This window comes from Equus quagga, chromosome 22 (assembly GCF_021613505.1).
Source record: "Equus quagga isolate Etosha38 chromosome 22, UCLA_HA_Equagga_1.0, whole genome shotgun sequence".
Classification (NCBI taxonomy): Eukaryota; Metazoa; Chordata; class Mammalia; order Perissodactyla; family Equidae; genus Equus; species Equus quagga.
In genome coordinates this window covers 2,469,464-2,493,509 of record NC_060288.1, presented here as the reverse complement: position 1 = coordinate 2,493,509, position 24,046 = coordinate 2,469,464, and the positions used below count along the sequence as shown (strand labels likewise).

At 50.0% G+C, this 24,046-nt stretch overlaps 1 protein-coding gene across 1 annotated transcript in view; it reads right to left on the bottom strand.

Annotated features, from left to right (window-relative positions):
- ANK1 (ankyrin 1) overlaps positions 1–17,666 on the bottom strand; it is a 103,109-nt gene extending 85,443 nt beyond the window's left edge. The window contains exons 1-2 of the mRNA XM_046648669.1: positions 17,568–17,666; positions 10,881–10,982 (exon numbers count right to left, since the gene is read on the bottom strand). Of these exons, the coding sequence (XP_046504625.1) occupies positions 10,881–10,982; positions 17,568–17,606 (141 nt within the window). The 5' untranslated portion in view covers positions 17,607–17,666. The remainder of the gene's footprint in view (positions 1–10,880; positions 10,983–17,567) is intronic.
- Between the last annotated feature and the right edge of the window lie 6,380 nt (positions 17,667–24,046).

Genomic DNA, 24,046 nt, shown 5'->3' with positions numbered 1-24,046 from the left:
GCTGGAAGTTTGAGGAGAAACAGGATATTGGCATTATGTTGGAATATCCCTCCACCCCCCACAAAATACTGATCAACTACAAGGGAAACATCGATGATTTTATGGTAGAAAAACCTGGCAGACACCGACTTCACCAGGTGATCCAGGGGTGGAAAGGGAGCATGATTTCTATGGTATTCCTGCCAAGAATGCACTGCTTTAGTCTGCCATAAGGGAACGTCAGCAGATGCAGTTGAGGTTCAAACTACAGAACGGAAGACTGTCAAAAACATGAGAGACAGGCAAAGACGGAGGAAGTATTCTAGATTGAAGGAGACTATGAGACATGACAACTAGATGCAAAATGTGTTCCTGGATAGACTCCTGGAACAGAGAAAGAGAGAGAGAGAAAAGGCCCTGGGAGGGGGGGGCGGTTGGGGGGATGTTGGGGGATGGCAGGAAGGGAGGAAAGGAGTGGGGAAGGGAGAGAGGGAGGGAGAGAGGGAGAACAATTTCTCATTGTTGGGACAGTGGCAAATGTTAAGGGGGTCTGTGGATGGTTGTGTGGCACGAGCGTTGATTTCCTGATTGGGAGGCTTGTAGGGTGGTTATGTGGGAGAGTGTCCTTACTGTTGCCTGGTGCACACTGGAATGTCCAGGGGTGATGAGGATTCTGTCATATAGAGTATAGTGATAAACGAACAGATGACAGATAAGAACAAATGCAGTAAAATAGTAATAGAGACTCTGGGTGAGGCAGATGTGGGCATTCTCTACTCTGTTCTTGCAACTTTTTTATAGGTTCGAAGGAGCAGTGGGAGAAGCGTAGACAACGTGGTGGGAGAAGTGGAGGCAGAGCTGTGGGGGACTCTGGCTCTGGTGGGAGAGGATGGGTGGCCGGTTCGGGTTCTTGCACGTCTAAGGACTCAGAGCCAGTGTGAAGAGCTGAGCACACGCATCCCTCCTATTTCTAAAGGACCCAAGAGGTGTCAGCTTTACCAGAGTTCTGAGACGATTCCAGAATGGAAACCCCAGAATGCCACCAAACCTTGCCAGGAGAGCAGCCCCCAGCCCTGCGTGGGAAGCAGCTGAGGGGCAGCCTCTTCCGGAGGGAAGGGGAGGCATCATGTTCCAAAGGGCCATCCCACCTGCAGCCTCTCTCCAACCCAGATATCGCATGGCTCCCCAGAGACTGCTTGGTGGGAAAGGTCTGCTAAAAATATGTGGTCCTGGAATCTAATGAATCAGAAGCCAGACAGAGCTGAAGCAATTGCCATAACCCTGGCGGAAAATCACACCTTATCTCCTTTGCCAACCTGTCTCCTGTCCAGGAACAGGGAAGGGAGAATGAGAGCAGAAACCGAGAGGAAAGCGCAAACTCAGACAGAGGTGGCGCAGATGGAAAACAACAGACTGGCTCTAAGCACGTTCCCTAATTTGCTTTAGTACGATCTAAATTTAGCTCTCCGACCCAGGTAGCTCTTAAGATTCATTGTTTACTAGATGTTCATGAGGAGGAGAAACACTCTAATGCTTTTCATTATCTTTAAAAACGAAAAAAGAAAAAATATACCCGCACTATTTCAGAGCTCGGCAAGGAGATGAATCCATGCCGCCTCGCCGCCTCTGCGCTCTGTACAAACGCTGGGCAGCCTCCGCGCCCGGAGGAGTCCCCCGGGCTCAGCGCAGAGAGGCTGCGGGGTGAAGGCCTCTGGGAGGCCGGAGGAGGATGTGCGCTCAGGTTAATGAGAGAATGGAATTCTGAAATCCAGCCCAGCAGCTAAGAATATCTCCTATGGACTAGAAAGAGTTTCCATGTCCGAGATCTTGGCATTCCTTTAAAAAGATAAGAAAAGCCAGACCTTGAGAAGCAGGGCAGTGAGTTTAGAGGAAAGAACACTGGATTGAGAGTTTAGGCCTCTGAACTGCCCTCCTGATGTGTCACTTCATCCCCCGGGGACTCAGTCTACATATCTTCAAAATGATAGAACTGCTCTATCTCCTAGCTTCCTCTTAATTCCACAATTCCAGAAGAAAACAATGTAACGGCTCTCGGAAAACAATTAAGATACACATGTAGAGATGCACAGAAAAAGGGATGGCAAGGTTCACAGCAAACTGTTCACAGTGATTTGGGGAGTGGGGGTCTGCGGGGAGTCTCACAGAAGACTTTACAGATTTCTGTATAGTGTGAATTTTTAAACAACCGCAACGCATTAATTTGTGTTAAAAGTCATGAAACACTAAAATCAGGGACACAGTTGTCAAAAATGTTTCTATCAAAGAATTCACAATCACATGAAAATAATCCCAGGCAAATTCATACGCATAGCGTATCCAGTCAGAAAGAACGGGGTTAGCATTCCCTCTAATAACCAGAGAGGCGAATCCTCCTTCAAGGCCCAGATCAAATGTCGTTTTTCTCTGTGACTTTCCCTGTCCCTCTCTCATCGCCACACCACACCCTATTTCTGGCCCCCCAAAAGCGAGCTACTCCCTCCACTGTGTTCCCATGGCACTCGAAGACTCTATCAAGGACCTTATCAGATGGAACTGCATTTATCTGCTCTGTGTCTGTGTCTCTCAAAGTGGACTTTTTGAAGTCCTGTTTTCCTCTTTTGTATCTTAGGTCCTAGCATCAGGCCTGGCACATAGCATGAGCTCCAAAGGAGTTTGCAGAATTGAATGCACATTCATGCAGCCTGACACACACAGAGAGCCATCTTTTTTCTTAGATTCTCAAGACTATCACAGCTAGTTTTCATATTGTAAATTCACGACAATCAAACCATAAAGTGGAGGTTGGAGAGTGTGCTTTCCTTGCAATATAGTCCATATCATTCTTGACGATGCTGCTCACCCATTTCCTGGTCCCTGGGATCCAGAGATGTCCGGGTTGTTGCTACAAATGGATATTTTAATATAACTGAACTGGTCAGTTAACTCCTCCGTAACCGAGAAGGAAGGGAAAGGAAAAGGAAAGCAGGACAGGGAGGTCGCCCGAGGAGCAGCGGGCTCTGCTGCATGGTCTCAAGTCCTCTGTGGGGCGCGGTGCAGACACTGGGGCTGGGTGCTGGGAGACCCGGCCGCTGGGTCAGGAAGGCTCTTGGCCTCTGCCTCCGAGTCTCGAGTCTCGGCGACCTCCTTTGTCAATCTCCTGCTCTATCCACCTCACGCAGGGGTGTGAGCACGAAAAGTGATTGGGCCTGGGGCCGCCTGGTGGTGTAGTGATTAAGTTCACGTGCTCCGTTTCAGTGGCCCAGGGTTCGCAGGTTCGGATCTGAGGTGTGGACCTACACACTGCCCATCAAGCCATGCTGTGGTGGCATCACACATACAAAATAGAGGAAGATGGGCCCAGATGTTAGCTCTGGGCCCATCTTCCTCACCAGGAAAAAAAAAAAAAGTGGTCAGGCCTGGAGAAGGGCCTGGGAAAGCAGAGACACTGTAGAACCAGAATCTGTGATTATTAAACACAGTGGGTCACTCTGACTCACAACAAGTAATGAACATACTTTAAAACTACGAATTGGTCATTATAATTAGCAAGATGAACATCAAATAGCTTATTTCTGCTGAGACGCAAAAGCAGTTCACCTATTTAAAATAATTCAGAGGGTGGGGGTTTTCAAGTTTCATCTTTTTCACTAATACCTTTTCTAGTAGGAACCAGAACTTCAGAAGACTCCACAGCACCAGGCGTAGGGGCATCTAAGGGCTTCTCTTGTTTACTTCTCTGCATGCCACAGAGCACCACCTTCTCAGTGGGGGCTGCAATAATATATCCTTCTCTCTCCATTATTGCTATTCCAGAACTGCAACAAGGCAGCACGTTCTAAGAAGGCTTAACGTTGCCATATTATCATATTAGGAAGGCTTTCTGTCTGAGTTTGGGGGTGCAGGCAGGATTTAGTGACTATGCAGTTGAATGCCATTTCTATGCCTGGCAATAGTTCCTAAGAAAAAGAAAATGACAGAGAACAGTAACAGGCTCTGCATCCACCCTGATATGGACATAACCTCATTAGCCTGACTGCCCACCATCCTCACGCTCCTTCATTTCATTTACCCCAACCTCACTGATGCCCTTCACCACTCCTGCCTTTGCACAGTCTGCTCCTTCTCACTGCCATTCTCTTTTCCCAGTTCTCTTCTTAGTAAACTCCTACTCATCCTTAAAAGCCTTTCTCTGACTCAGGCATTTTAGCCGCTACCCTGAGACTAGAAGCGTCAGGAAAGCAGGCACTGGGGCTCACCCACCACTGAGTAGCCAGCACACAGCAGCTCAATAAATATTTGTTGAATGAAGGCACAAATGGATGAAAGCAACCTCTGTGCTCATTCTGGATGGCACATATAACACTGAATGTGTAAGCTTCTGTTTACAAGCTGGACTTCTTCTCCCGCTTCTGAGTTCTTTGAGAGTGTGTGTGTGTGGGGGGGGGGGAATGAATGGATTAAGCCTTAGCAAGGTGCTTGGGTCACTGTAAGTGCTCAACCACGTTTGCGGAATAAATAAATGAGCAAAGAAAGTTCAGGTGGTCTTCTTAAGCCCACCTCACCAAATCCAAAGTCATAAAGCTCAGAAGATACTCAGAGGTAACCTCTAGACCTCAGCTGTCTGAACTATACGGGGGGAGAGTTGAATGCCATGATCTTCTCTAAGTTCTAAGATTCTGTAATTTGGAAAGGAAGCAAGCATCACAGTCACCAGAGCCCAACAAATCCTGATCTAAAGACTTAGCATTCGGTGTCTGTAGAAAAGACTACTCCAGCAGAAACTATTGTTCCAGGTGTTCCATTTATTTGAAATGCCTAAAGCCCTTTACCTTCAAGATAAACAAGTACCCAGCAGTGATGGGTACATGTGTAATGTCCATGTGAAGATTTGGGGAGCATCAATGGAACCAGAACGGTTTCGCATGCTTCCCCTGGCTGTTTCGGCACTAGAAATCGTTCATGTGTTTGTCATTGCGATGACATGTGATGGTCAAGCTTCTGGAGACCGCAGCAAATACTGCCACGTACTTGACGAGTGAGGCTACTGCCAGAATCTGAACCATCATCATGCAGGAGAGTCATTATCCTAAGAACGACTATGTCACGATGCTCTTTTAGATGGAGTTCCTATGTGGGCTAAGTGCCAAGTACATAAGCTTTAGACATTGGTGGTTACAGCAGACTTAACGTCTGCTGACAGAATCTGTGTGCCAGGTAGAATCCTGACGAGGAGCGCCGAATAAAACAAAGCCCGCTGCCTTCGCGCTGCCTCCATTTTAGTGAGTCAGGCAGTAACAAGCACAATGGAGAGAATAAGACAGGCTAAGAGGACGGAGGGGCCTGGGCTGCTCCAGAAGACCTCTCTTCCAACTCTTTGCCTCATGCCAGCACTGTAGACAACAAGGCTTCTCCTTTTGGCGTGAAATTTCCTCCTGAGGTCTCCAGTAACTTTCTTTCCTATCAGGAAGGCCAAGTGAGGCAGTGCGTGTTAGCGTAATAAGAACAGAAGCCTAACACATGAGGCTTCTGCCCCTGGAGCTACAGCCCCGGGTTCCCAGTGGAGCACCCCTGCTGCCTCGACAATTCTAGGAATTCAGGAGAACAGAGGCTCTCACTGCTCTCCGCTTGTTTTCTTCTTATTTGTCTAAGTGGTAAATGTATAGAGTCAATTAGTTCATCCCATAACATTTTTTTAAATTGCTATGGCTTCCATAATAAATTATTTTGATTTGATTAAGTAATCTAGGAATAATTCTGGAACTGGAACATACGAAGCTGATATTGGTAAGTACATAATTATGTAGCCATTTATTTAAACAAATATCGCGCCTCTATTGCGTGACTCCCCTACGCTGGGCGCTGTGAGGAGTACGCAGTCGTGGACTTCGCCCCCAGGTGATTTAGCATCTACTAGGACAGATAAGACTCGATCAACGTTACCATGCTATATGGTAGACACGACTGAGCTGCAAGAGAGGACTGATCAACTGTAGGAGAGACCACCCCAGGCTCTGGGCATCATTGTGTCTTCATGATGGCTTTTGAGCTGACACATGAACCAACCAGCCCATCGCCATGTGGCTGCTGCAGTGGCAAGAATGACACCGTGCCAGGCTGAGTAAAGGGCCCCTGGCCCCTATGTTCCTTTGGGTCCTGTGTGCTGAGACCACCACGGCCAGGGCTCAAAAGTCAACCCTTAAAGAGGCCTTCCTTAACTGCCCCACCTAAAACACCTTTCTCCTCCATGGTACTTCTCAGTAGCTGACATGACATGTTTGTTCATTTTCTTGGTTATTGTCTGTCTTCTTTACCTGTGTATAAATGTCACCAGAGCACAAACTTCGTCTATTTTGTCTGTCTTGTTCAGTGCCTAAAATAGTACCTGGCACCAAGTAGGTGTTTAATAAAGACATGTGGACTGACCCCCACAAAGACTCTGGTGGGATTATATTCAACATGCCTCTCATCCCAGTTTTCATCAGCCGACGCCAGCATTTGACTTCCTCGAATGCTGAATGACTTCCAAATATCTATCTTTGGGTTGGACCTCTTATCTGAGTTCCAAGCTCAAATATCCAATTGCTTACTATATATCTTCACTCAGATTCCTCAAGGACTCACACAGCTCTGTTCCGGCCTCCTCACCCCATTTCCGCACACTAAGTCTGCTCCCAGCGTTCCTGGTCTCAGTGAATGGTGCCACCCTCCACCCCCTGCATAACTCAGACACTTGAGGGTCATTCTTGGAGCCTCCTTCCCTGCCCTCCCCCATCCAATGCATCACCCATGCCTGGTCACTTTGTTCCATCTCCACAGCCACGACCCTTCTCCAAGCTACTGACATTTCTCTCCTGGACTACTGAAATAGTCTCTGACTGGCTTCCCCAATCCATCCCTGGCCCTCCCATCTATCTTCCACACAGTAGCCAGTGTGACCCTGTAAAGCACACCGCCAATCACGTGCTTGGATCTGTGGTTCGCTTCCCTCTGCTCTTAGGATAAAGGTCAGAATCCTTAACCCGCCTTCAGCAAGCAGGGGGATATTCCACCAGAACGCAGCGACACAGCTGTCCAGCTTGTTAAGTGCTAAAACACCTCCATTCTTCTCGGTCAACAGCCACTGCCTCAGCACCCCTGCTGCTCTGGCCACTCTGTCCCCTCCCCCAGATCCTTCCCCTCAGTCAGCAACTGTAGGGTTAACATGTGGCGCAGCAGGCAAACACACCCCCACGCACACAATGCACACACAAGTGCATGCATGTACACTGCACTGCTCCAGCCCTGGGGCGCACTGTCCTAGTTGTTGACCATTGTGACTATTGCTCCTGCCTATAAGGTCCAGCGTGATCCCAACTTCACCTCTCCAGCCTCACCTGGTCCCTCCTGCTCTCTGCCCTGCAGCCACTCTGGCCTTCCATAAACTTTCTGGGCTCTTCTCTGCCTCAGGGACTTTGCACAGGCTGTTCCCCACCACTGGAATGTTCTCCCTTTCCTTCAGCTCATTAACCATACTCATCCCTTAGCTTAACTATCTCTTCCTCATGGTAGCCTTCTCGACCTCCAACTCTAGGTCAAGCCTCTCTTATATATTCTCACATAATCCTATGCCTTTCCTTCACAGTTCCTAACAGAGTTTGGTTTGCATATCTATTTATGTGATCATTTGACATAGTTCTCACTACCAGTAGACTACAGCTCAGAGAGGATGAGGACTAGGACTTTCTTTTTTACTCTTAATCCCTAAAGCCTTGCAGTCCACGTACGTGTGCAGAGAGGCCCTTGGCTACATGGGTCTAAAGCTGGAACACTGCTTGAATAAATGAGAGGATCAGGCCTTCGTACAGAGATACAAGTGCATGCATGAGTGTATGTGTGTCCTTCTGTATGAATTTGTTCTTTTCTAAAAGTATAATAATGAGATGATGACAAACATTAGTAGACAGTCTATGCAATGAGGAAACTGCCCTGAATTTTCAGATGTCTCTTATGTAAGCTCAGAGTTCCTCTTTTCACACTACTTAGAGTAATTACTTCCTATTACGGCAAGCAGTACGCATTCTTTCCACAAAACATGCTATTTGAAAGTGTGTTACTTACATAAGGATCGGGATTTGCTGTCTTACCACTCTCACTGGCCACCAGCTCGAAGGATTCAAGCAAAAGCACACTCTCAAGCCCTGACCCCAGGACAAGAGCCTGTTTTTATCCTCTCAAAGCAACGAAGGCATGTTTTAAAGAGAAGAAAGCTGCAGTCTCATTACGAGGCCGGCTCTGTGACCAGCGGAGAGCAGCAGCATTGTCCCGATGGGCGCGCTAACGTGTTTATTGAGGGCGAAGTTCAGCTACTGGAGTCCCCCATTACCAGGCTCTCCACTCCAGAGCAGAGGCCGAGCCGCCCTAGAAACCAGAATGAGGCCCGCAGCGCCCCACCCCTGGGCAGCCCCGGAGCACAAGGCACAGACCAACAGCGCCCAGACGGGCGGAGGAGCTGCGGGGAGAAACCGGCAGCTAGGGGCTTCCGCCGTGGCGAATCCCCCTTCTACTCCCCTCTGACATCCATTTCCTGGCTGGCAGCAGGTTCCTTTTGAAACAAAGAGGCAGGCCGTAGCCAGGACAGCAGTCTCCAGCCTGAGGTTGGAGCCTTCCTGTCACCCGCACTGAGACTGACACCGGAAACGATGTCAATAAAGTGCAGATCCTCCCTGGTGCCCGCTGCTCCTTGAGCGCGAGAGGAACGGGGAGGTGCTCCGAGGAAATGAGGCAGAGGGACGAGCCGCTTACCCAGGGCCTCACCAACAGGAGACCAATCAGGACAAAGCCATTCCCTGGGGGTCATCAGAATCTTTCAATTTCACACCGAAAAAGCAGCCCCAGCTCAAGGCTTAAGAAGGTGCAGTTGTCCCCATTTCTGCTAAGTGGACTCCTTCCCGAGCTGGCATTTTCGCCCTGGGAGGGCCTCGGAGGGCACGCGCTCCTTAACCGGAGCAGCCCTTCGGAGGGGCCTCCTCGGCGCTGCCGCTGCCTCGGACCGCATCTCTCTGCCCAGGGACGCGGCCCCTCCTGCCGGCCGGGGACAACAGGACCACAGCTCCTACAGCCATTGCTGAGGGCTGGCGTTGAAACCATCCCTGAGCCCCCTCCTGAGCCACTCTGATCCCAGGACTCACTCTGCCCCCATACTTTGCTCCTACTGCCTCTTCCCAAGAAAGAAATGGGTTCTGGGTCTCAGTCTGCTATCAAAGGCCAATCTTTAGCTCTGTATGTTTGGTTAGAATCACCACAAACATCCTTAAGTCTAAGGACACGTGTGTTGGTAAATTTGGGTGCAGGGGTGTAAGAGGAGGAGAGCTTGCTCGCCTCACCCAGTTTTGTTACTCAAGTGGCGGGGGGGGGGGGGGGTTGAGAGGAGAGACTGAGGGGGCAAGGGGCCAGAGACTGGTAGAAAAGTCAACCTGCATTCCAGGAATTTGCCCCTGCTGGCTGGTAAAAGTCATCCTGTCCACTACAACGTGGAGGAAGCTGGAGGACACTACACTGGGTGAATAAGCCAGTCACAGAAGGACAAACACTGTATGATTCCACTTACATGAGGTCCCTAGAGGAGTCACATTCACAGAGACAGAAAGGAGCATGGTTGCCAGGGGCTGGGGGAGGGGGAGCGGGGAGTCAGTGCCTCATGGGTGCAGAGCTCCAGTTTTGCAAGATGAAAAGAGTTCTGAGGACTGATGGTGGGGATGGCTGCACCACAACATGAACGTACTTAATGCCACGGAACTGTACACTTAAAAACGGTTAAGACAGCAAATTCTATGTTATGTGCATTTCACTACAATTAAAAACATTTTTGGGGGCCGGTCTGGTGGTGCAACAGTTAAGTTCGCACGTTCCACTTCGGTGGCCCAGGGTTCGCCAGTTCGCCGGTTCGGATCCCAGGTGCAGACCTACACACCACTTGGCAAGCCATGCTATGGCAGGCGTCCCACATATAAAGTAGAGGAAGATGGGCATGGATGTTAGCTCAGGGCCAGTCTTCCTCAGCAAAAAGAGAAGAATTGGCGGCAGATATTAGTTCAGGGCTAATCTTCGCCCCCCAAAAAAGAGGAAACATTTTTTAATGGTTAAGATGATTAAGAAAAGGTCACAATTCGAAACTGAATTAGCATGTGTGACTGAACGCCTTAATTGGCCGGCAAAGACGCACAAACAAACCAATTCAAAACAAAAGTCATTGAACGCACAAGTCTCAGCTGCACCCTGTTCTCTTTCTAGGGAGGATTTCCTCTCTATTCAGTCAATTCCTAGATCTTTGGCCTCAAATCTGGCTCTGCCCTCCACTCCATCCTGAACACTTTAAGTTTCCTGACCAGCCCCTCCTGAACCAAGCCCCTGTCGCTTAGCACCTGGAACCTCGGTGAAGCTGTTTAAGCCACATTGGTTCTCAGCCTGAGCCAGACTCGCCTTCGTCCACACCCTGACAGAGTGAGTCCTCATCGCTATTTCCTCCTCAGCCCAGCAGAGAACCCACAAAGGCTGCTGGGGGACAAAGGAGATTTAATGTCACCACTGACACGACATCCTTCAAAGGCCCTTCCTCCTGCCCACTTTCAAAGGCCACATATTCTAAGACCACAGCAGGGACCAACGGCAGCTTCTAAGGGAAGAGTCCTCAGGAGACAGAGCCCGGGCTGACCCACACTGTTCAGACATCGGCCCTTCTCTGTGGGGCCCCAGACCGCGGCAGTATGTGAACACCAAGGTTAGCGCCTTCAGCAGGCAGGAGCCCTGGGGGATTTTTGAGGCCACCGGGAAAAGGTTCATAGAGGTGAAGCAAAGCTCTCAGGAAATGGCAGCGGGCAAGAGCTGCTCTTCTGAGACCACAGGCCTGTCCCCATCACACTTACCTGGTTACAGGTGTTAATGTCTACCCCATTCCGCAGGTGATCCAAAGCTTTGTCCAAGTTACCTGATCTTGCTGCCCTTAGAAAGCTGGTAGCAGCGTCGGCCTGTGAGGAGAAAGAGCAGGCTGTGTCAGGGTGTTCTGTGTGGTAACAACTCACGGTCCCATCCAAGCCTAGGGCCACGAAAAGGGGCGAGGTCACGGCGGCAGCCACTGCGCCCTCCTGTTATGGCTCGCGGGTGTGGCGGGGGCCTAGAGCCCCTGGCCGGTCCATAATGTGAGGAGGCTGCTTTCCAGCCCAGCTCCCCATCCTTTTGGTACTTTTATGAGCAAGTATGCTGGGGTAGGACCCCATGAAGAGGGACCCCATTGAGAAGTGAATGCTCAGCACAGCCTGGTGTCTTACTGCTTCCACGTGTCCAAGGGCCCACTGCCTCCTTACTGAGGAGCCTGGGTCTCACGGGCCTGGCCCCAGGAGCCACGGATGCAGGCACCACAGGCACCACACACAGGCCCTTTGGAGCTGATTTGTAGTTTTGTTTTTTAAGTAAACAGCACATACCATTTACTATGCGCTAAGAACCATTATCAACACTTTACATGCAATAAATACTTACACACACACACACAGATATGCATTTAATCCTCATTTTTTAAAAAAAGCCAAAGAGGTAAGTACTATGGTGGTCCCCATTTTACAGATGAGGGAACTGAGGCACAGAGAGCAGAAGTGACTTGTGCAGGGTCACACAGCAGGTAGGAGGCACAGCCAGGACTCAAACTCAGGCCTCCTGGCTCTGAAATCCGTGAGCTTAACTTCCCTGCTCCATTGCCAGCTTAACATGAGCCTTATGTCACAGGTGCCCCTGTGAGGCACCTTCCTGAATAACTTGGTAATTGTTGCTCAGCCACCTACACCCTGCATTTCAAGACCCTGCCACAGGAACACTTGTGTGTATTAAAGATGAATGACAGCCAGAGAGAGGGAGAGCTGGACAATAAAATAAAGCCTATGAATGCAGGCAAAGTCTACGAACGCAGGCGAGTATGGTAGGAACGAGGCGAGCTGGCTCAGAGCAGCACCCCTGCGCCCAGCTGAGTTGGTTAAGTCACCAAGTTTGTGGTAACTTGCTACAGCAGTGACAGGGAACTAATACATATGCTAATGATGACCATCCCTAAACGCAGAAGACTCCAACGCCAACAATCCCAAACAGTATCCTCCAATTAAATCCTCATCCTCCCTCAAAGCGGGGCTGCATGCCTTTGCCAATTAACAGTTAATCCCAGGCAGAAAAGATTCTCCAGCCTCACCCACACCACCTTCACCATGGTCCAGCCCTTCGCTCTGAGTTCTGCCCTGTCCCTCCGCCGCCACCACTTCAGTCCTCCAGTGATGCACTGGGAGAGCCACTTCCTTTCTCTCCTCCCAGCCAGCCCCACTCCAGTCTGCCTTGGTGATCTCCCTAAAATCCTGCGGTACCGCCAACCCTCCCCAATGCCCCACAGGCCCACATAGGCCCACACAGGCCCCCTGCTAGAGAAGCTCAGACCCAAGCTCTGCGTCTGCCTGTTCACAGCAAACACACACACATGGATCTCTGCCCCCAACGTGGCAGGAGGGCCCCTTCCTCCTCCCTCCCTTGTCCCCCGTGGCAGTCCCACACTCTGTCTGCCTGCAGGCCCACACTGACTATTCCCAGGATCCTGCACCCTTCTGCCAGTATCATTTGCTAATTCTCACCTCGCCTTTCTTCGAGGTCTGCTCAGCTCCTACCTCCTCTAAGATGCTGTCCTTGGATACCCAGTATTTACCATCTTTAAATCTAGGAACAGGAGCTTGATTTTTTAAATGCATTTTAAATACACCTTTGTCGAGTTATTTGATTTATGCAAGTCTTGTCGCCCCAGCCAAGTTGTTCTCTTCTTGGGGCAGGGACCAAACCTTCTATCTCTCTTGAATCCTTCAGAGCATGAAGTGTCTGCTAGGCCAAGACTTCCCTTGGCTTCCAGCACAGGCCCTGGATGTCACCAGGTTCCTCGGCAAAGAGTCTGTGCTAGAGGGAGTATCTCAGAAATGAGGATCAATCTGTCGGTTCCCCATAAGCTGGACTCCCAGAGAAATCAGACTTAAAGTGTAGTCCCTCTGAGAAATGTCTGTTTGTACCTGCTGATGCAGAAAGTCTGTCTGGATCCAATGGCAGTAGTCCCTTCTCACCTGCCGGGGATGCTTCCAAGACCCCCAGTGGATGCCTGACACCGCAGATAGCGCTGAGCCCTATGTATGCTACATTTTTTCCTGTACATCCATGTCTACGATAAAGTTTAATTGATAAATTAGGCGCAGTAAGAGTTAACAACAATAACTACTAGCAAAATAGAACAATTATAACAATGTACTGTAATAAAAGTGATGTGAGTGTGGTCTCTCTCTCTCTCACAATATCCCATTGTACTGTCCTCGCCCATCCTTTTGGGACGCTGTGAGATGATTCAATGCCTACGTGATGAGATGGAGTGACGGAGGCGCTGTGACGGAGCGTCCCAGGCAGGATGGCCTGGGACGGGGCGAGATTTCAGCACACTACTCAGAAGGTGGGCAATTTAAAACACGACTTGTTTATTTCTGGAATTTTCCATTTAACATTTTCAGGCTGTGGTTGACTGCAGGTAACTGAAACCACGGGAAGCAAAACCATGGATAAGGAGGGGCCACTTTATTAGGAAAAATACTACATTATTCTCCAAGAATGAGAGAGAGGTATATCTCTTACCTACCCAAACTATCTTCTGCAGCACAGTCATAGGATTTGGGAGGAAAACCTGAGAATGGTGGGTAAAAATAGGTGCAACATCAACCAATGACACTGTTTGACTGTTGAAAGGACTGGACCTAGGAAGTGAAGGAGAATATTTATGACAGACAGACAAGCAGATAAATAGAGGGCGAGGGAAGCCCGTGTAGACTAAGCTGAGGAAGGCTAACTAATTTCTGCAGTTTGTATAACAGCAATGAAATTATACTACTAATACCAGTCACTGGGCAGTGTATTACCGACACGATATCTTTTCATGCTGGTCACAACCGCTGAGGCAGGTGTAATTGTCCACATTTTAGAGGTGACGAACTGAGGTTTGGAGAGGTTCAAAACTTCCCCGAGTTCTGCAGCTAGTTGGTTAGTCAACACTCAGGGATTCGGCCCAGGCCCCCCTGACTAACGCCAGTGCCTTTCCACTTCCCTTGACCCCGAGGCGTATTCTCAGCAATTTCACACCTGAGGGCGTCCACACAGCCCTGACAGATTGTAGGGGCTGGGAGGGGCCTCATGCCTTTGCCAATCCAACAGTTACCCCATGGAAGAGAAAGGGCGCCGGGCAGGGCATGGCTCTGACCCTGAGCGCTGTGTTAGGGCCAAAACAGACCTCCAGAAAGGGGCCATCTAGCCCAGTTCCTCCTTTCGCTGATGATAAAACTGATGGTGAAAATACAGTGACTGGCTAAGGTCACCTAGACAGTTAGAGGTGAAGTTCAATTGCTAAGGCATTTCATTTCCTTTTGGTCTCCTCTAGCCCCTGGGTTGTCAGGACATGAGCAGGATCCTCAGAGTATCTGACAGGTGAGTGAGAGAGCACGGTGTCACTCCCACTGTGCATCACTCAGGTTAACTCTACAGTCTATTTACTGAGGTCCTATTTCAAGTCCTGGATCCTGCTGGGCAAAGAGAGAGAGAATAAAAAATCAGAATAGAGGTCTCTGCCCTCGTGATTGGTAAAACAAGGCAACTGGGGGAGAAAGGGGCATGCGTGCATGCATGCAGGCGCCCATTGATTCACTCCACATGCATTCATTGAGCACCTCCTGGGTGCCAGGGATTGGTTAAGCCACACAGCAATGGCCCTCGTTGGAACGTGAGACCCATTCTTAGCATCTCGTTCTTCCCAGCCCATCCTGCCCATCTATCTAATCAGTTACCTCCAGTCCAATGACCTGTCCTAGGTGTAATTTCCTGGTGCAACTAGGAACCGTCTGTGTAACCCAAAAGGACAGAAAGAAAGTCAAAAGAATCTAGTACGTTCCACTTAGAATACCCACCTGAGTAAATACTAACCAGAACAACAACAACAATAATGACAAACACTAACCGGATAGCTCTGGGCTCTGTTAAATTGGAGCAGAGTCCCTGGCCCTCTCGATACTGGAGGCAGCCTCAGAGAGGCCTCCCTGTGGGAGGAGACTAGAGGAGCTAAAGGAGGCTGCTCACGTGTCAAGAAAAATCAGTCCACAATGGCCCAACCCTGCATCACCAGCAAGGAACGGTCACCCCCTCAGAGCACCTCACCAAGGCTGCCTCCTTGCGTCTTCGCCCCTTCCTCCTCTCGAGCTGAGTTTTGATCGAATTTTACCCGTGAGAAAATCGCTCGTGCCTGCACTGAGGGGAGGAGGGGGTATACCCATTTTGTGTCCCTCGCCCACATCCCTTCGGTTAATCTATGTAATGTTCCTAAATTTTCTTTGATAACAAAATATCTACCTTTACAAAGCTCTCACTGTGTTTTAAGTACTCTACATGAATTAATTCATTTGCTCCTCCCAGTAATCCCATGAAGCAGGTACTTCTATTGTCTCCTTTGCACAGACGAGGTCAATGAATCACAGAGAAGTTAAATAACTTGTCCAAAGTCACACAGCTAATACATGGCTTGGCCAAGATTTGAATCTAAGTAGCCTACCTCCAGGGTCTTTCTCTAACCCCTGTGCTATACTGCCTCATGGGCCAATCATTTGCTAGTGCCCATAAGATTCCTCTCAAGTTCAGCCCTGGCTGGAGAGAGCCTTCCGTCTGCGCTCAGAGGCTGTGCCCCCTTCAGCCCTCAGTTTAGGAGGAAGCTGGTGGAGGGAAAGGAAGGGAATGGAATTCCTCCTGGGTCCCAAGTTCTCCTCAGGGCTTCTTGGGAAACGGAGGTGAACCCTTGGTTACCTGAGACACCCAGACTATTATTAAACTGGCACTTCCTGAGTAGGTGATACGAATATAGCAAGAGATAAGTCGCCGAGGGGGCTCCAGTGTCCTGGGAGGAGAGGCCGGAAGCTGGCTGCTAAATGTCAGCATGCCGGTAACACAGGAGCAGTGAAGGCTGCAGAAACACCAGAGGCCAGGCGAAGTTTAGATTTAGGTCTGGGAAGGGAAACCCAGGGCCTCTTCACATCTTCTCCGGGGCTTGAGTTGGCCTAAGTTCTCCCCAGGACCAATCATGAATTACTTCTCAAGGTCTTTGAGTGCAAAATTCATATCTAAAAGGATAAATGGAAACTGAGCTATCGTCAATTTCTGTAAACAGCGAGGAGATAATCTCTGTTTCCCAAGGGGTCTTAGTGTCCAGAATGTGGTTTCTCTCACAAAGCCATTGTCAGAATTCCCAGGAAGAGACTCCAGATCCTTTCCAGCTGCTGGGGCAGCACATCCATAAGACGGCGTACAGCAGGCGCCTTCTGGATGTGGAGGTCTGCTTGTCTAGGGGCTGCCCTCCACATCCAGAGTTCCTTCAAACTCAGCACCTGGGTATTCCTCCAGCCCCCCGGGAGGCCCACAGAAAGAACATCAGCTCCAGCCAGCACACACACCGCTGTGGCCCCTGCCTTTATCCCATTGACCACAGGGACACGGAAGTGAACCCTGGGCCACACTGTGTGTTTCCACTTAGTTTCTTTCATTTTTCTTCCCGGAAAGTTGTGCTATTAAAGCTTTACAAGCTGTCTCCAGGCGCCACAATCGGATTACCATTGGCAAAGATAAAATGAACAAATTAAACAAGGATGAGGAAACAAGATGTGTGAGCAGGAGTCCTCGGTCCCCTTATAATCTCCCAACACAACCGCGCGGCCTTGGGAAAAACTCTGTTCCTTGCGCTCTTCCTGCAACAGCCTTAGAGGCTGCGCGATGCAGCGATGTGTGAAGTGAGAGTGGACCCTGACGTTGGGAAGACCTGGAGTGAAGCCCTGCTCTGCCACTTGATGCTGTGCCTCCTACTTGTTCCCAAACCTCAACTTCCCCATTGTTAAAATGGGGATAATACACAGCTCACTGCGGGGCTGTGAGGATGATAAAGTCCAGGGAAAGCACAGGCTTCCTGGCTCACAACTGGTCTACCCTCCCCTCTTTCCATTCATTTCCAGCTACCTATGGACCTCCGCGCGCTCGTCTCTCTGAGGTTTAGGGATCAAGCGAGGCTGCCCCTTCACTGGCCAAGGCCAAGGCGGTATCCCCGCGAGAGGCAGCCGGGCGCCCCCCACAGCCGAATCCACTCGGCGGGACTCTCCTCCCGGGGTGCGGGGGACGCGGCCTCGGCCAGGGCCCCGCGCGCTCGGCTCCCCTCGGGGCACCTCCGCGCTCCCGCGTGTGCCGCCTCCCCGCTGGCCACTGGCCTGCCGCCTCCCGGCACCAGCCCCTTCGCGCCGGCAGCCTCCAGGCCAAAGGAATTTTCCTCTGGATCCTGCTAGAAGCCTCGGCGCCCGGCGTGAGGCAGCAGAAGGGCCGCGGGCGCGTGTCCCCGCACCCGCCCGGGAAAGTTGGCGCCGCCGAGCCCGCGGGCACCGCAGCCCGCAGCCAGGGCGCCGCGGCCCCGACCCCGCACGGAGGCCCGGCGCGCGCCCAGCGCCCCGCCGAGCGGCCGCGAGCAGTCGTCCACTCACCGCAGGGTCTGGACCGGACCTGCCCTGTCTCGCTGCCATCGTCCGGCGCCCGCGCTGAAATCCGAGCCCGGCTCCCTCTCCCCCTCCCCCGTTATCCGCTCGGCGGCGCCGGGAGCGCCAGAGAGTTACACGGCATCTGGCTAAAAATACAGGCTCCCTGCGCTCGGCTCCGGCGCCCGGACCCTGCGCTCGCCCGCCCTCCAGCCAGCCTGCCAGCCAGCCAGCCGCTAATGGGATCTCTTCATTTTCTCTCCATTATTGTGTCAGATGGGAAAGTTAATGCAAGGCGATCTCCGGAGAGAAAGCACTGCTGCCAAGCCCGGCGGAGGGGGCGCGTGGAGGGTGCGGGCGGGGGTGCAGCCCGAGCTGCAGGTGTGGCCGGCCGGGCGGAGAGCGAGCGTCCTGCCGCTGCAGAAGGGAGGCACACACGTCCAATGGAGGTGAGGAGCTCCAAGCTGCATGGCGCTCCCGCCCTGCCTCCAGCTACCCCGACTGCCCTAGTGAATGGGCCCCGAAGCCTGCAGAGCCGGCCAGGGTGAGCTCAGCAGAGTCTATTTATGCCCCACAACGAATTTGCATGTTTTGAGCTCTTCCATCGTGTCCTGAGATACCAGCTCATCAGCCTCTTCCAGCTTCTGCTGGAGAGCCGCGACGGAAATGAAGCTGTGAGGCAGCACACAGATTTGTTACTCCCTCATCCCTCCAGTCTGACGGTGTTAATGAATTCGCACCCACGGTGGGAGTAAGCTCCCAGGTTTCTGCTCTGCTATCATCCTCACCCTTTCGTGAGGTCATCTCAGGGGCAGATGTCAAAAGCGTGTTGGGGGCTGGCCAAGTCTTGGGGGTAACCCCAGGGATTGTTAAGAGCAAACTCAGCACAGTGATGAGAAATGGTGAGCAAAAGCAATGCCAGGTCACTGGGCCCCTGGTGATGTTGCTTGTTCAAAGCATGGATGTTTTGTATCATGAGCCCAGCTTCATGCTCTCTTCAAATAGTCTAGACACAACACCAGATGCTCTTTTCCTGCCCCTCCTGCCCTGACTCATGGGTATAGCAGAGCTGTGTGTTGGTGAGGAATTAATGCATTGAGTACCTCTCAGATGATGGACATACTACATTACCTCATTTAATCCTCACTGCCCCCCCCCCCCCGCAAGGTAGACAGTGCTATTACAGTTGTATAGACCCAAAACTGAGCCCAGAGAGCTTAAGAGTCAGGACCAAGGTCACCACTATAAACGGAGGGTCCAACTGACCCAAAGCCCTTCCATTAACAGCACTGGCAAGATTCCTAATGAAAGTATGCTCGGGGCCAGGAAGCGAGGATATGGAGCATGCCCCGAGGTTAGGAAAAACTCTCAGAGTGCTTTTCAAGTCAGGTGCTCGTCAAAGCCATTTGACAATTAGGGGAAAGTCCCAATTAAGTGGGATGAATAAAGATGAAGAGAGAATGTCAGGATGTCACCAAAAAAGAGTGATCTGAAGTGTATAATGCAACTAACTCCTTCCCGTGTGGGTGAAAAAACTGGTAGTTGAAGACAACAGCATCTCCAGGCCGGAGACCCTCAACATCAGCAGAGGACAAACTTCGGGACAGGCAACCTCTGAAAGGTGGGCAGCTGGAAAACGCCCACACACTGCACCATGGGGCAGAAGGCACTGTGGCCCCTCTGTCCAATGCACGCATTTTTAAAACACAGCTCACTCTACGCGTCTCTTGCCCCATGCCTCTTACTGCCCCTCAGGTTTGCTAAAATCCTCTACATAGAGAGTGTCAATTAATAAATTATGTTTACTGGAACAGCCCTGATCATAGCCCAGTGGAACATCTCAAGGGATTCTAAAGCACTGTACCAACATTAATATTTAGAGAGAGAAAATGCCCTACTCAAATGGGAGATGAATAATAGGGATTATACTTTCAAAAACACTGGTACTGATTGACTTGCACACTGAACTGAAAAACAGAATATTTTTTAACAGCTGCATTGAAGTAGGACTGATATACTATAAACTGGATATTTAAAAGGTACAATTTGATAAGTTTATATATATATGATGTTATATATATGTGTGTATATATATATATATATAAACATTGCTTGTTTATATATATATAAACCCCCATAAAACCATCACTACAATCAAGATAATGAATCTCCAAAATCACCTCCAAAAGTTTTCTCCTGCCCCTTTGTAATCTCTCCAGTTGGTCCACATCCTTGCCAACACTTGGTATGGTCAGCCTTAATTTAGACATTCTAGTAGATGTGTGGTAGTAGTTCACTGTGGTTTCAATGAACATTTCCCTAATAATGTCATGTTAAACATCTTTTCAGGGGCTTACTTGCCATCCACATATCTTATTTGGTGAGGTATCTATTCAAATCTTTTGCCCATTTTTAAATTGGGTCGTTTGTTTTCTTATTATTGAGTCTTGATGGTTCTTTATATATAGAATATCTACTTTAAAGGTGAGATAAACTGAGCTCTTGGAATAAAGTGAAATGTTCGAAGTTAAATAAAAAATTTCCAGTCCAATTTTGGTACCAGGGTATCATAACTCCTAAGCCCAGTGTTCTTTATACCACGCAATGCTATGGGTTATACAGAATCACAATGAAAAAAAATGAGCTAGTCAAGTAGACCAGAAGCCAAATGCAACCCATAGTACTGTGAGAGTAATGAGAAAGATGCTGAGGTATTATCAGAGGACTTGAGTACTCAAAACTGCCTAGAATTCTTGATGTTAGCCATGACCTCATTACGATTGAGGCTTTGCAACTTAGATACACAGAGTCAGGCAGGGCCCAAGAAGAGAAGCAGGAAACAACTACAGATATGTTGCTCAGTACGGGCTGAGGTTAAAGGAGCTGAGACGCAGGAAACTCAAGAGGAGAAGGCTGGAGGATGTAGCCATTCAGATGGAAACAGCTCCAGCACTAGAGCCTGGAACCCCGAGTGGGACGCACTATTTGGCGCCCTGTCCAGGTGCGGTCGCCCGGTCGGCATGCTTCAGGGAGAAGCTTCTCACAGGCGGAGACGGCTTAGTTCGCGTGTTCTGTACTCCCAGTCTCTCTCCCTGGCTTTTCCCGCTCGGAACCCTGTGTGGCGAGCACAGCGCTGGGCAGTGGTACCAAATCAACACTTGCTGACTTACGCGTGAGGACGACATACCCGCCATGTCTACTAGTCATAAGGAGACTGTAAGGCATGTGTTAAATTACTGTAGAGAAGGTTTAGGTTACAGAAAGAACTTTCCAGCTGTAAGGGATGCGACTTAAGAGAACTCATGCAGACAGGGCTGAATCTTTGCTGGGCATCCTTCAGCATAACAGAAAGATAACTCACCATTTGATAAGGCAAATAGAAGCCCAGGAGAAACAAATGACTTGTAAGGGTCTCTTTGGGCTCTTAAGGATTCAGAAAAATAAGCCATTATTTTTTTCCCCATTAATTGGCAGTCCCCCCTCAACCCTCCATCACCCCCACTCCCTTAGACGACAGTCACCCTGCTCCTTGCCCGTTTCCTATCTTTTTCATACTTCAGGCTGTACTTTTTACTGCAGGTTTGAGGTGCCCAGGGATCTGCTAGTGAGAGTCAGGAAAACCAAAGCAAAGGACCAGAAAGGAACTGATGGGCTAAAGAAAAAACTAGGCATTCTCGGGAAGGACACCAAGCCACTTGTTCTAGCCACAGGTTCATGGCGTCTGCAGGTTTTTTCCAATCTTACTAAATATTTTACCAACTGTCTCTGCAGTTCCCTCAGCAGACAGGCATAACGAGTGCTAGAGGCTTCTGCTGTGGAGTCTGTCCTCTAGGCCTCATCAAGCTCCATCGGGAGGAGACAGTGCGGTGCAGGGGAGGAAGACATTCCCTCTACCCTCTGGGTCCTTCTGGCCGGGCTACGTATTGAATTGACATGAGACAGAATAACAGGAGAAAATCAAACAAAGCTTTATAACATGTCTACATGCGAGACACTCAGGAAAACTGAGCAACTCACCAAAATGGCAGAGGCTCTCATCTTAGACACCATCTTCAGATAAAGACAAAGCCGGCTGTTGGGGGTACTCGTTTGGGATTTCATGGGAGAAGAAGACCGTTTACACGGAGATGGAAATGTAAATGGGCCAACTACAGACAACGTGACCTGAGAGATGCGTTTTACATGACGTTGCAGTGATCCTAGGTATTAGCTCCATCCTGTGAAGGCCCTTCTATTTTACATTCTTTTAGGCAGTTGTCGAGGAGGTCAAGGTTTCTTTCAGAGTTCTTAAAAATAATCAAGCTAAAGAGCCACATTTTGGGGGGGCCAATTCTGATCTCCAACAGCGGCAAGAAGAAAGGGAGGCAACTCACCAGGACACATGTAAACCCCTGGATAGAGCGGGAGCCTGGGGCAGTTTATGGGCCCCCAACATGGAGTGTGTGGAAATATCTAGCTCTTCCAGAAACTGGGAGGACACTTCTTTTTGCTCAAAAGCCTGAAGCAAAGAATCCCAGGTGAGTGGGATTCTCAGATGACTCTGCCCCCAGAAGGCTTTAGGGGAAGAGGAGCAGGCAGCTTCAGATGGCAGCCAGCCTGGACACAGCTGGCTGCTCTCTAAAGGAACATCAGGGCTGAGATGGAAGGCAGACCCGGGATTCCAGAGAAGAGCCTCCTGGCCCCTCATGCCTGGGCAACGACCACAACTCGCCCATTGCAGATAACTGGGCGACAGACGGTCGCTCCGGCTCCTCCTGTTGTAATCCTCCTCTGCAATCAACTCAGACTCGCAACTAACCTAATACCAATAGCACTAATTGTTTTTCTGGGAAGCCTTAAAATCCTCGAAGTTAGAAGTCCATTACATGGAGCTGTGTAACTTTTGATAAGGGAAATAACTTTTTGAGCGTTGGTTTCCGCATCAGTAAAATGAAAATAACTTGACCCACCTCTCCAGGTATTGTGAGAATAATGTAAAAATGCTTGCATACTTCAGGCGCATAGTAGGTACTCAATAAACGACAGATGATGCTCTTTCTTCCTCTTTCCCTCCCTTCCTTCTTCTCAACTAAAGCTTTTGTCAAATGTTAACTTCCCCCTGAGAGGGATGGGGTGTTACTGATCTTGCTTCTACATTGGAAAATTAGGGGCGACTGCTTATGCAAGGTCAAACATCCACGGCCGAGAGCAGGATCCAAGAATCCCCAGTGTTCTGCTGTAGCAGCTAGAGCCCTTGGGCTTAGAATGCACCTTCTCCATTTCCATTTTCTCTGCAGTGAAGAAACAATTCTCAAGTTGCGTCTACAGCTGAAGCTCTGCTCGGAGCCTGTGTCTGACAGCTCCTCTTGCAGCATTCCTGCCCCTGGCTGCGTTGTGGCCTGCTGACAAGCACAGCTTTGCTCTTGACGGTTCTTCTATCTGCTCTGCCCCTCACCCACCTGGGAGTTTCTCTGTTCCTTGTGTCTGAGCATGGCCGATAAGGGCGGGTACTAGGAACTCCACCCTTTACTGAGAAAGACAGGCTGGTTTATCGCCTTGCCACCAGGAGCCAGCCATCAACCACCCCGGGGATACATCAGGAGCTTCGCTGCTGGGAAAATGCCATTCCTCATATAGACACCGTTGTATCCTCCTGCACTAGCCCCCTCCCCAATTAATCAGGAAGGAACTCTACAGAATATACACTAAAGCTGTTATGTTGAATGGGCTAAGAAATCCAGTCTGACTCCCTGCAGACCTTGTAATTCCTTCTTAACCTTTTTAGTGGTGAGAGAAGAAAGGAAGAGGATGAAAGAGTTTTGGTTGTTTTTCTGTTTAAGTTAGTGTGGTGAGCTCCCAGTGGCCAGTTAGGTAGCCCTGGGCGCCCCGCCTCTCTGAAGCAAGGGATCCCAAGTGTGGGGTCTATTTAGGGAGGTGATCAGAGCCGGGTATCAGGTCCCACAGGGCTGGCACTGATCTCTATTATGTTCCTTTTAAGAGGGTTGGCAGGCCTGGAGTCTATTTTTAAACCCGTGAGAAAGGTGCTACATGGATTCTGGAGAGGGCCAACATCAACCCGGGGATCACAGTGGGGAGGTGGGAGAGAGAGAGGTGAATCTAGGATTTTCTCTTCACAAACACGCGGGGCTTCCCCTCATTCCTGGGACCATATTGGCTGTCCTTCCAAAGGGGCCTCTTTAGTGGCAGGCCCACTCTTTGATGAGACCTCGGTGGAATTTGACTCCTCACCAGCCCTTGAGTTGGAAAAGAGCTTTGCCCTCCAGATCCATTTTCAGCATCGAGAATTTTTTTTATATCCCCACTCCCAGTATGAAAAATCAATGTGCTTTTTTATATATTTGTCATCTCCCTCTCTTCCAGTTTTCAAATGATATGCTCTGGAACCTGCACCCCACACCCCGCCATCACTGCAGAGCCCACAGCCAAGAGTTTGCCAATGGGAAGAGCCAAGCAAAGCCTGAGCTCCCCAGTAGTCTCTGTGCCCAGCA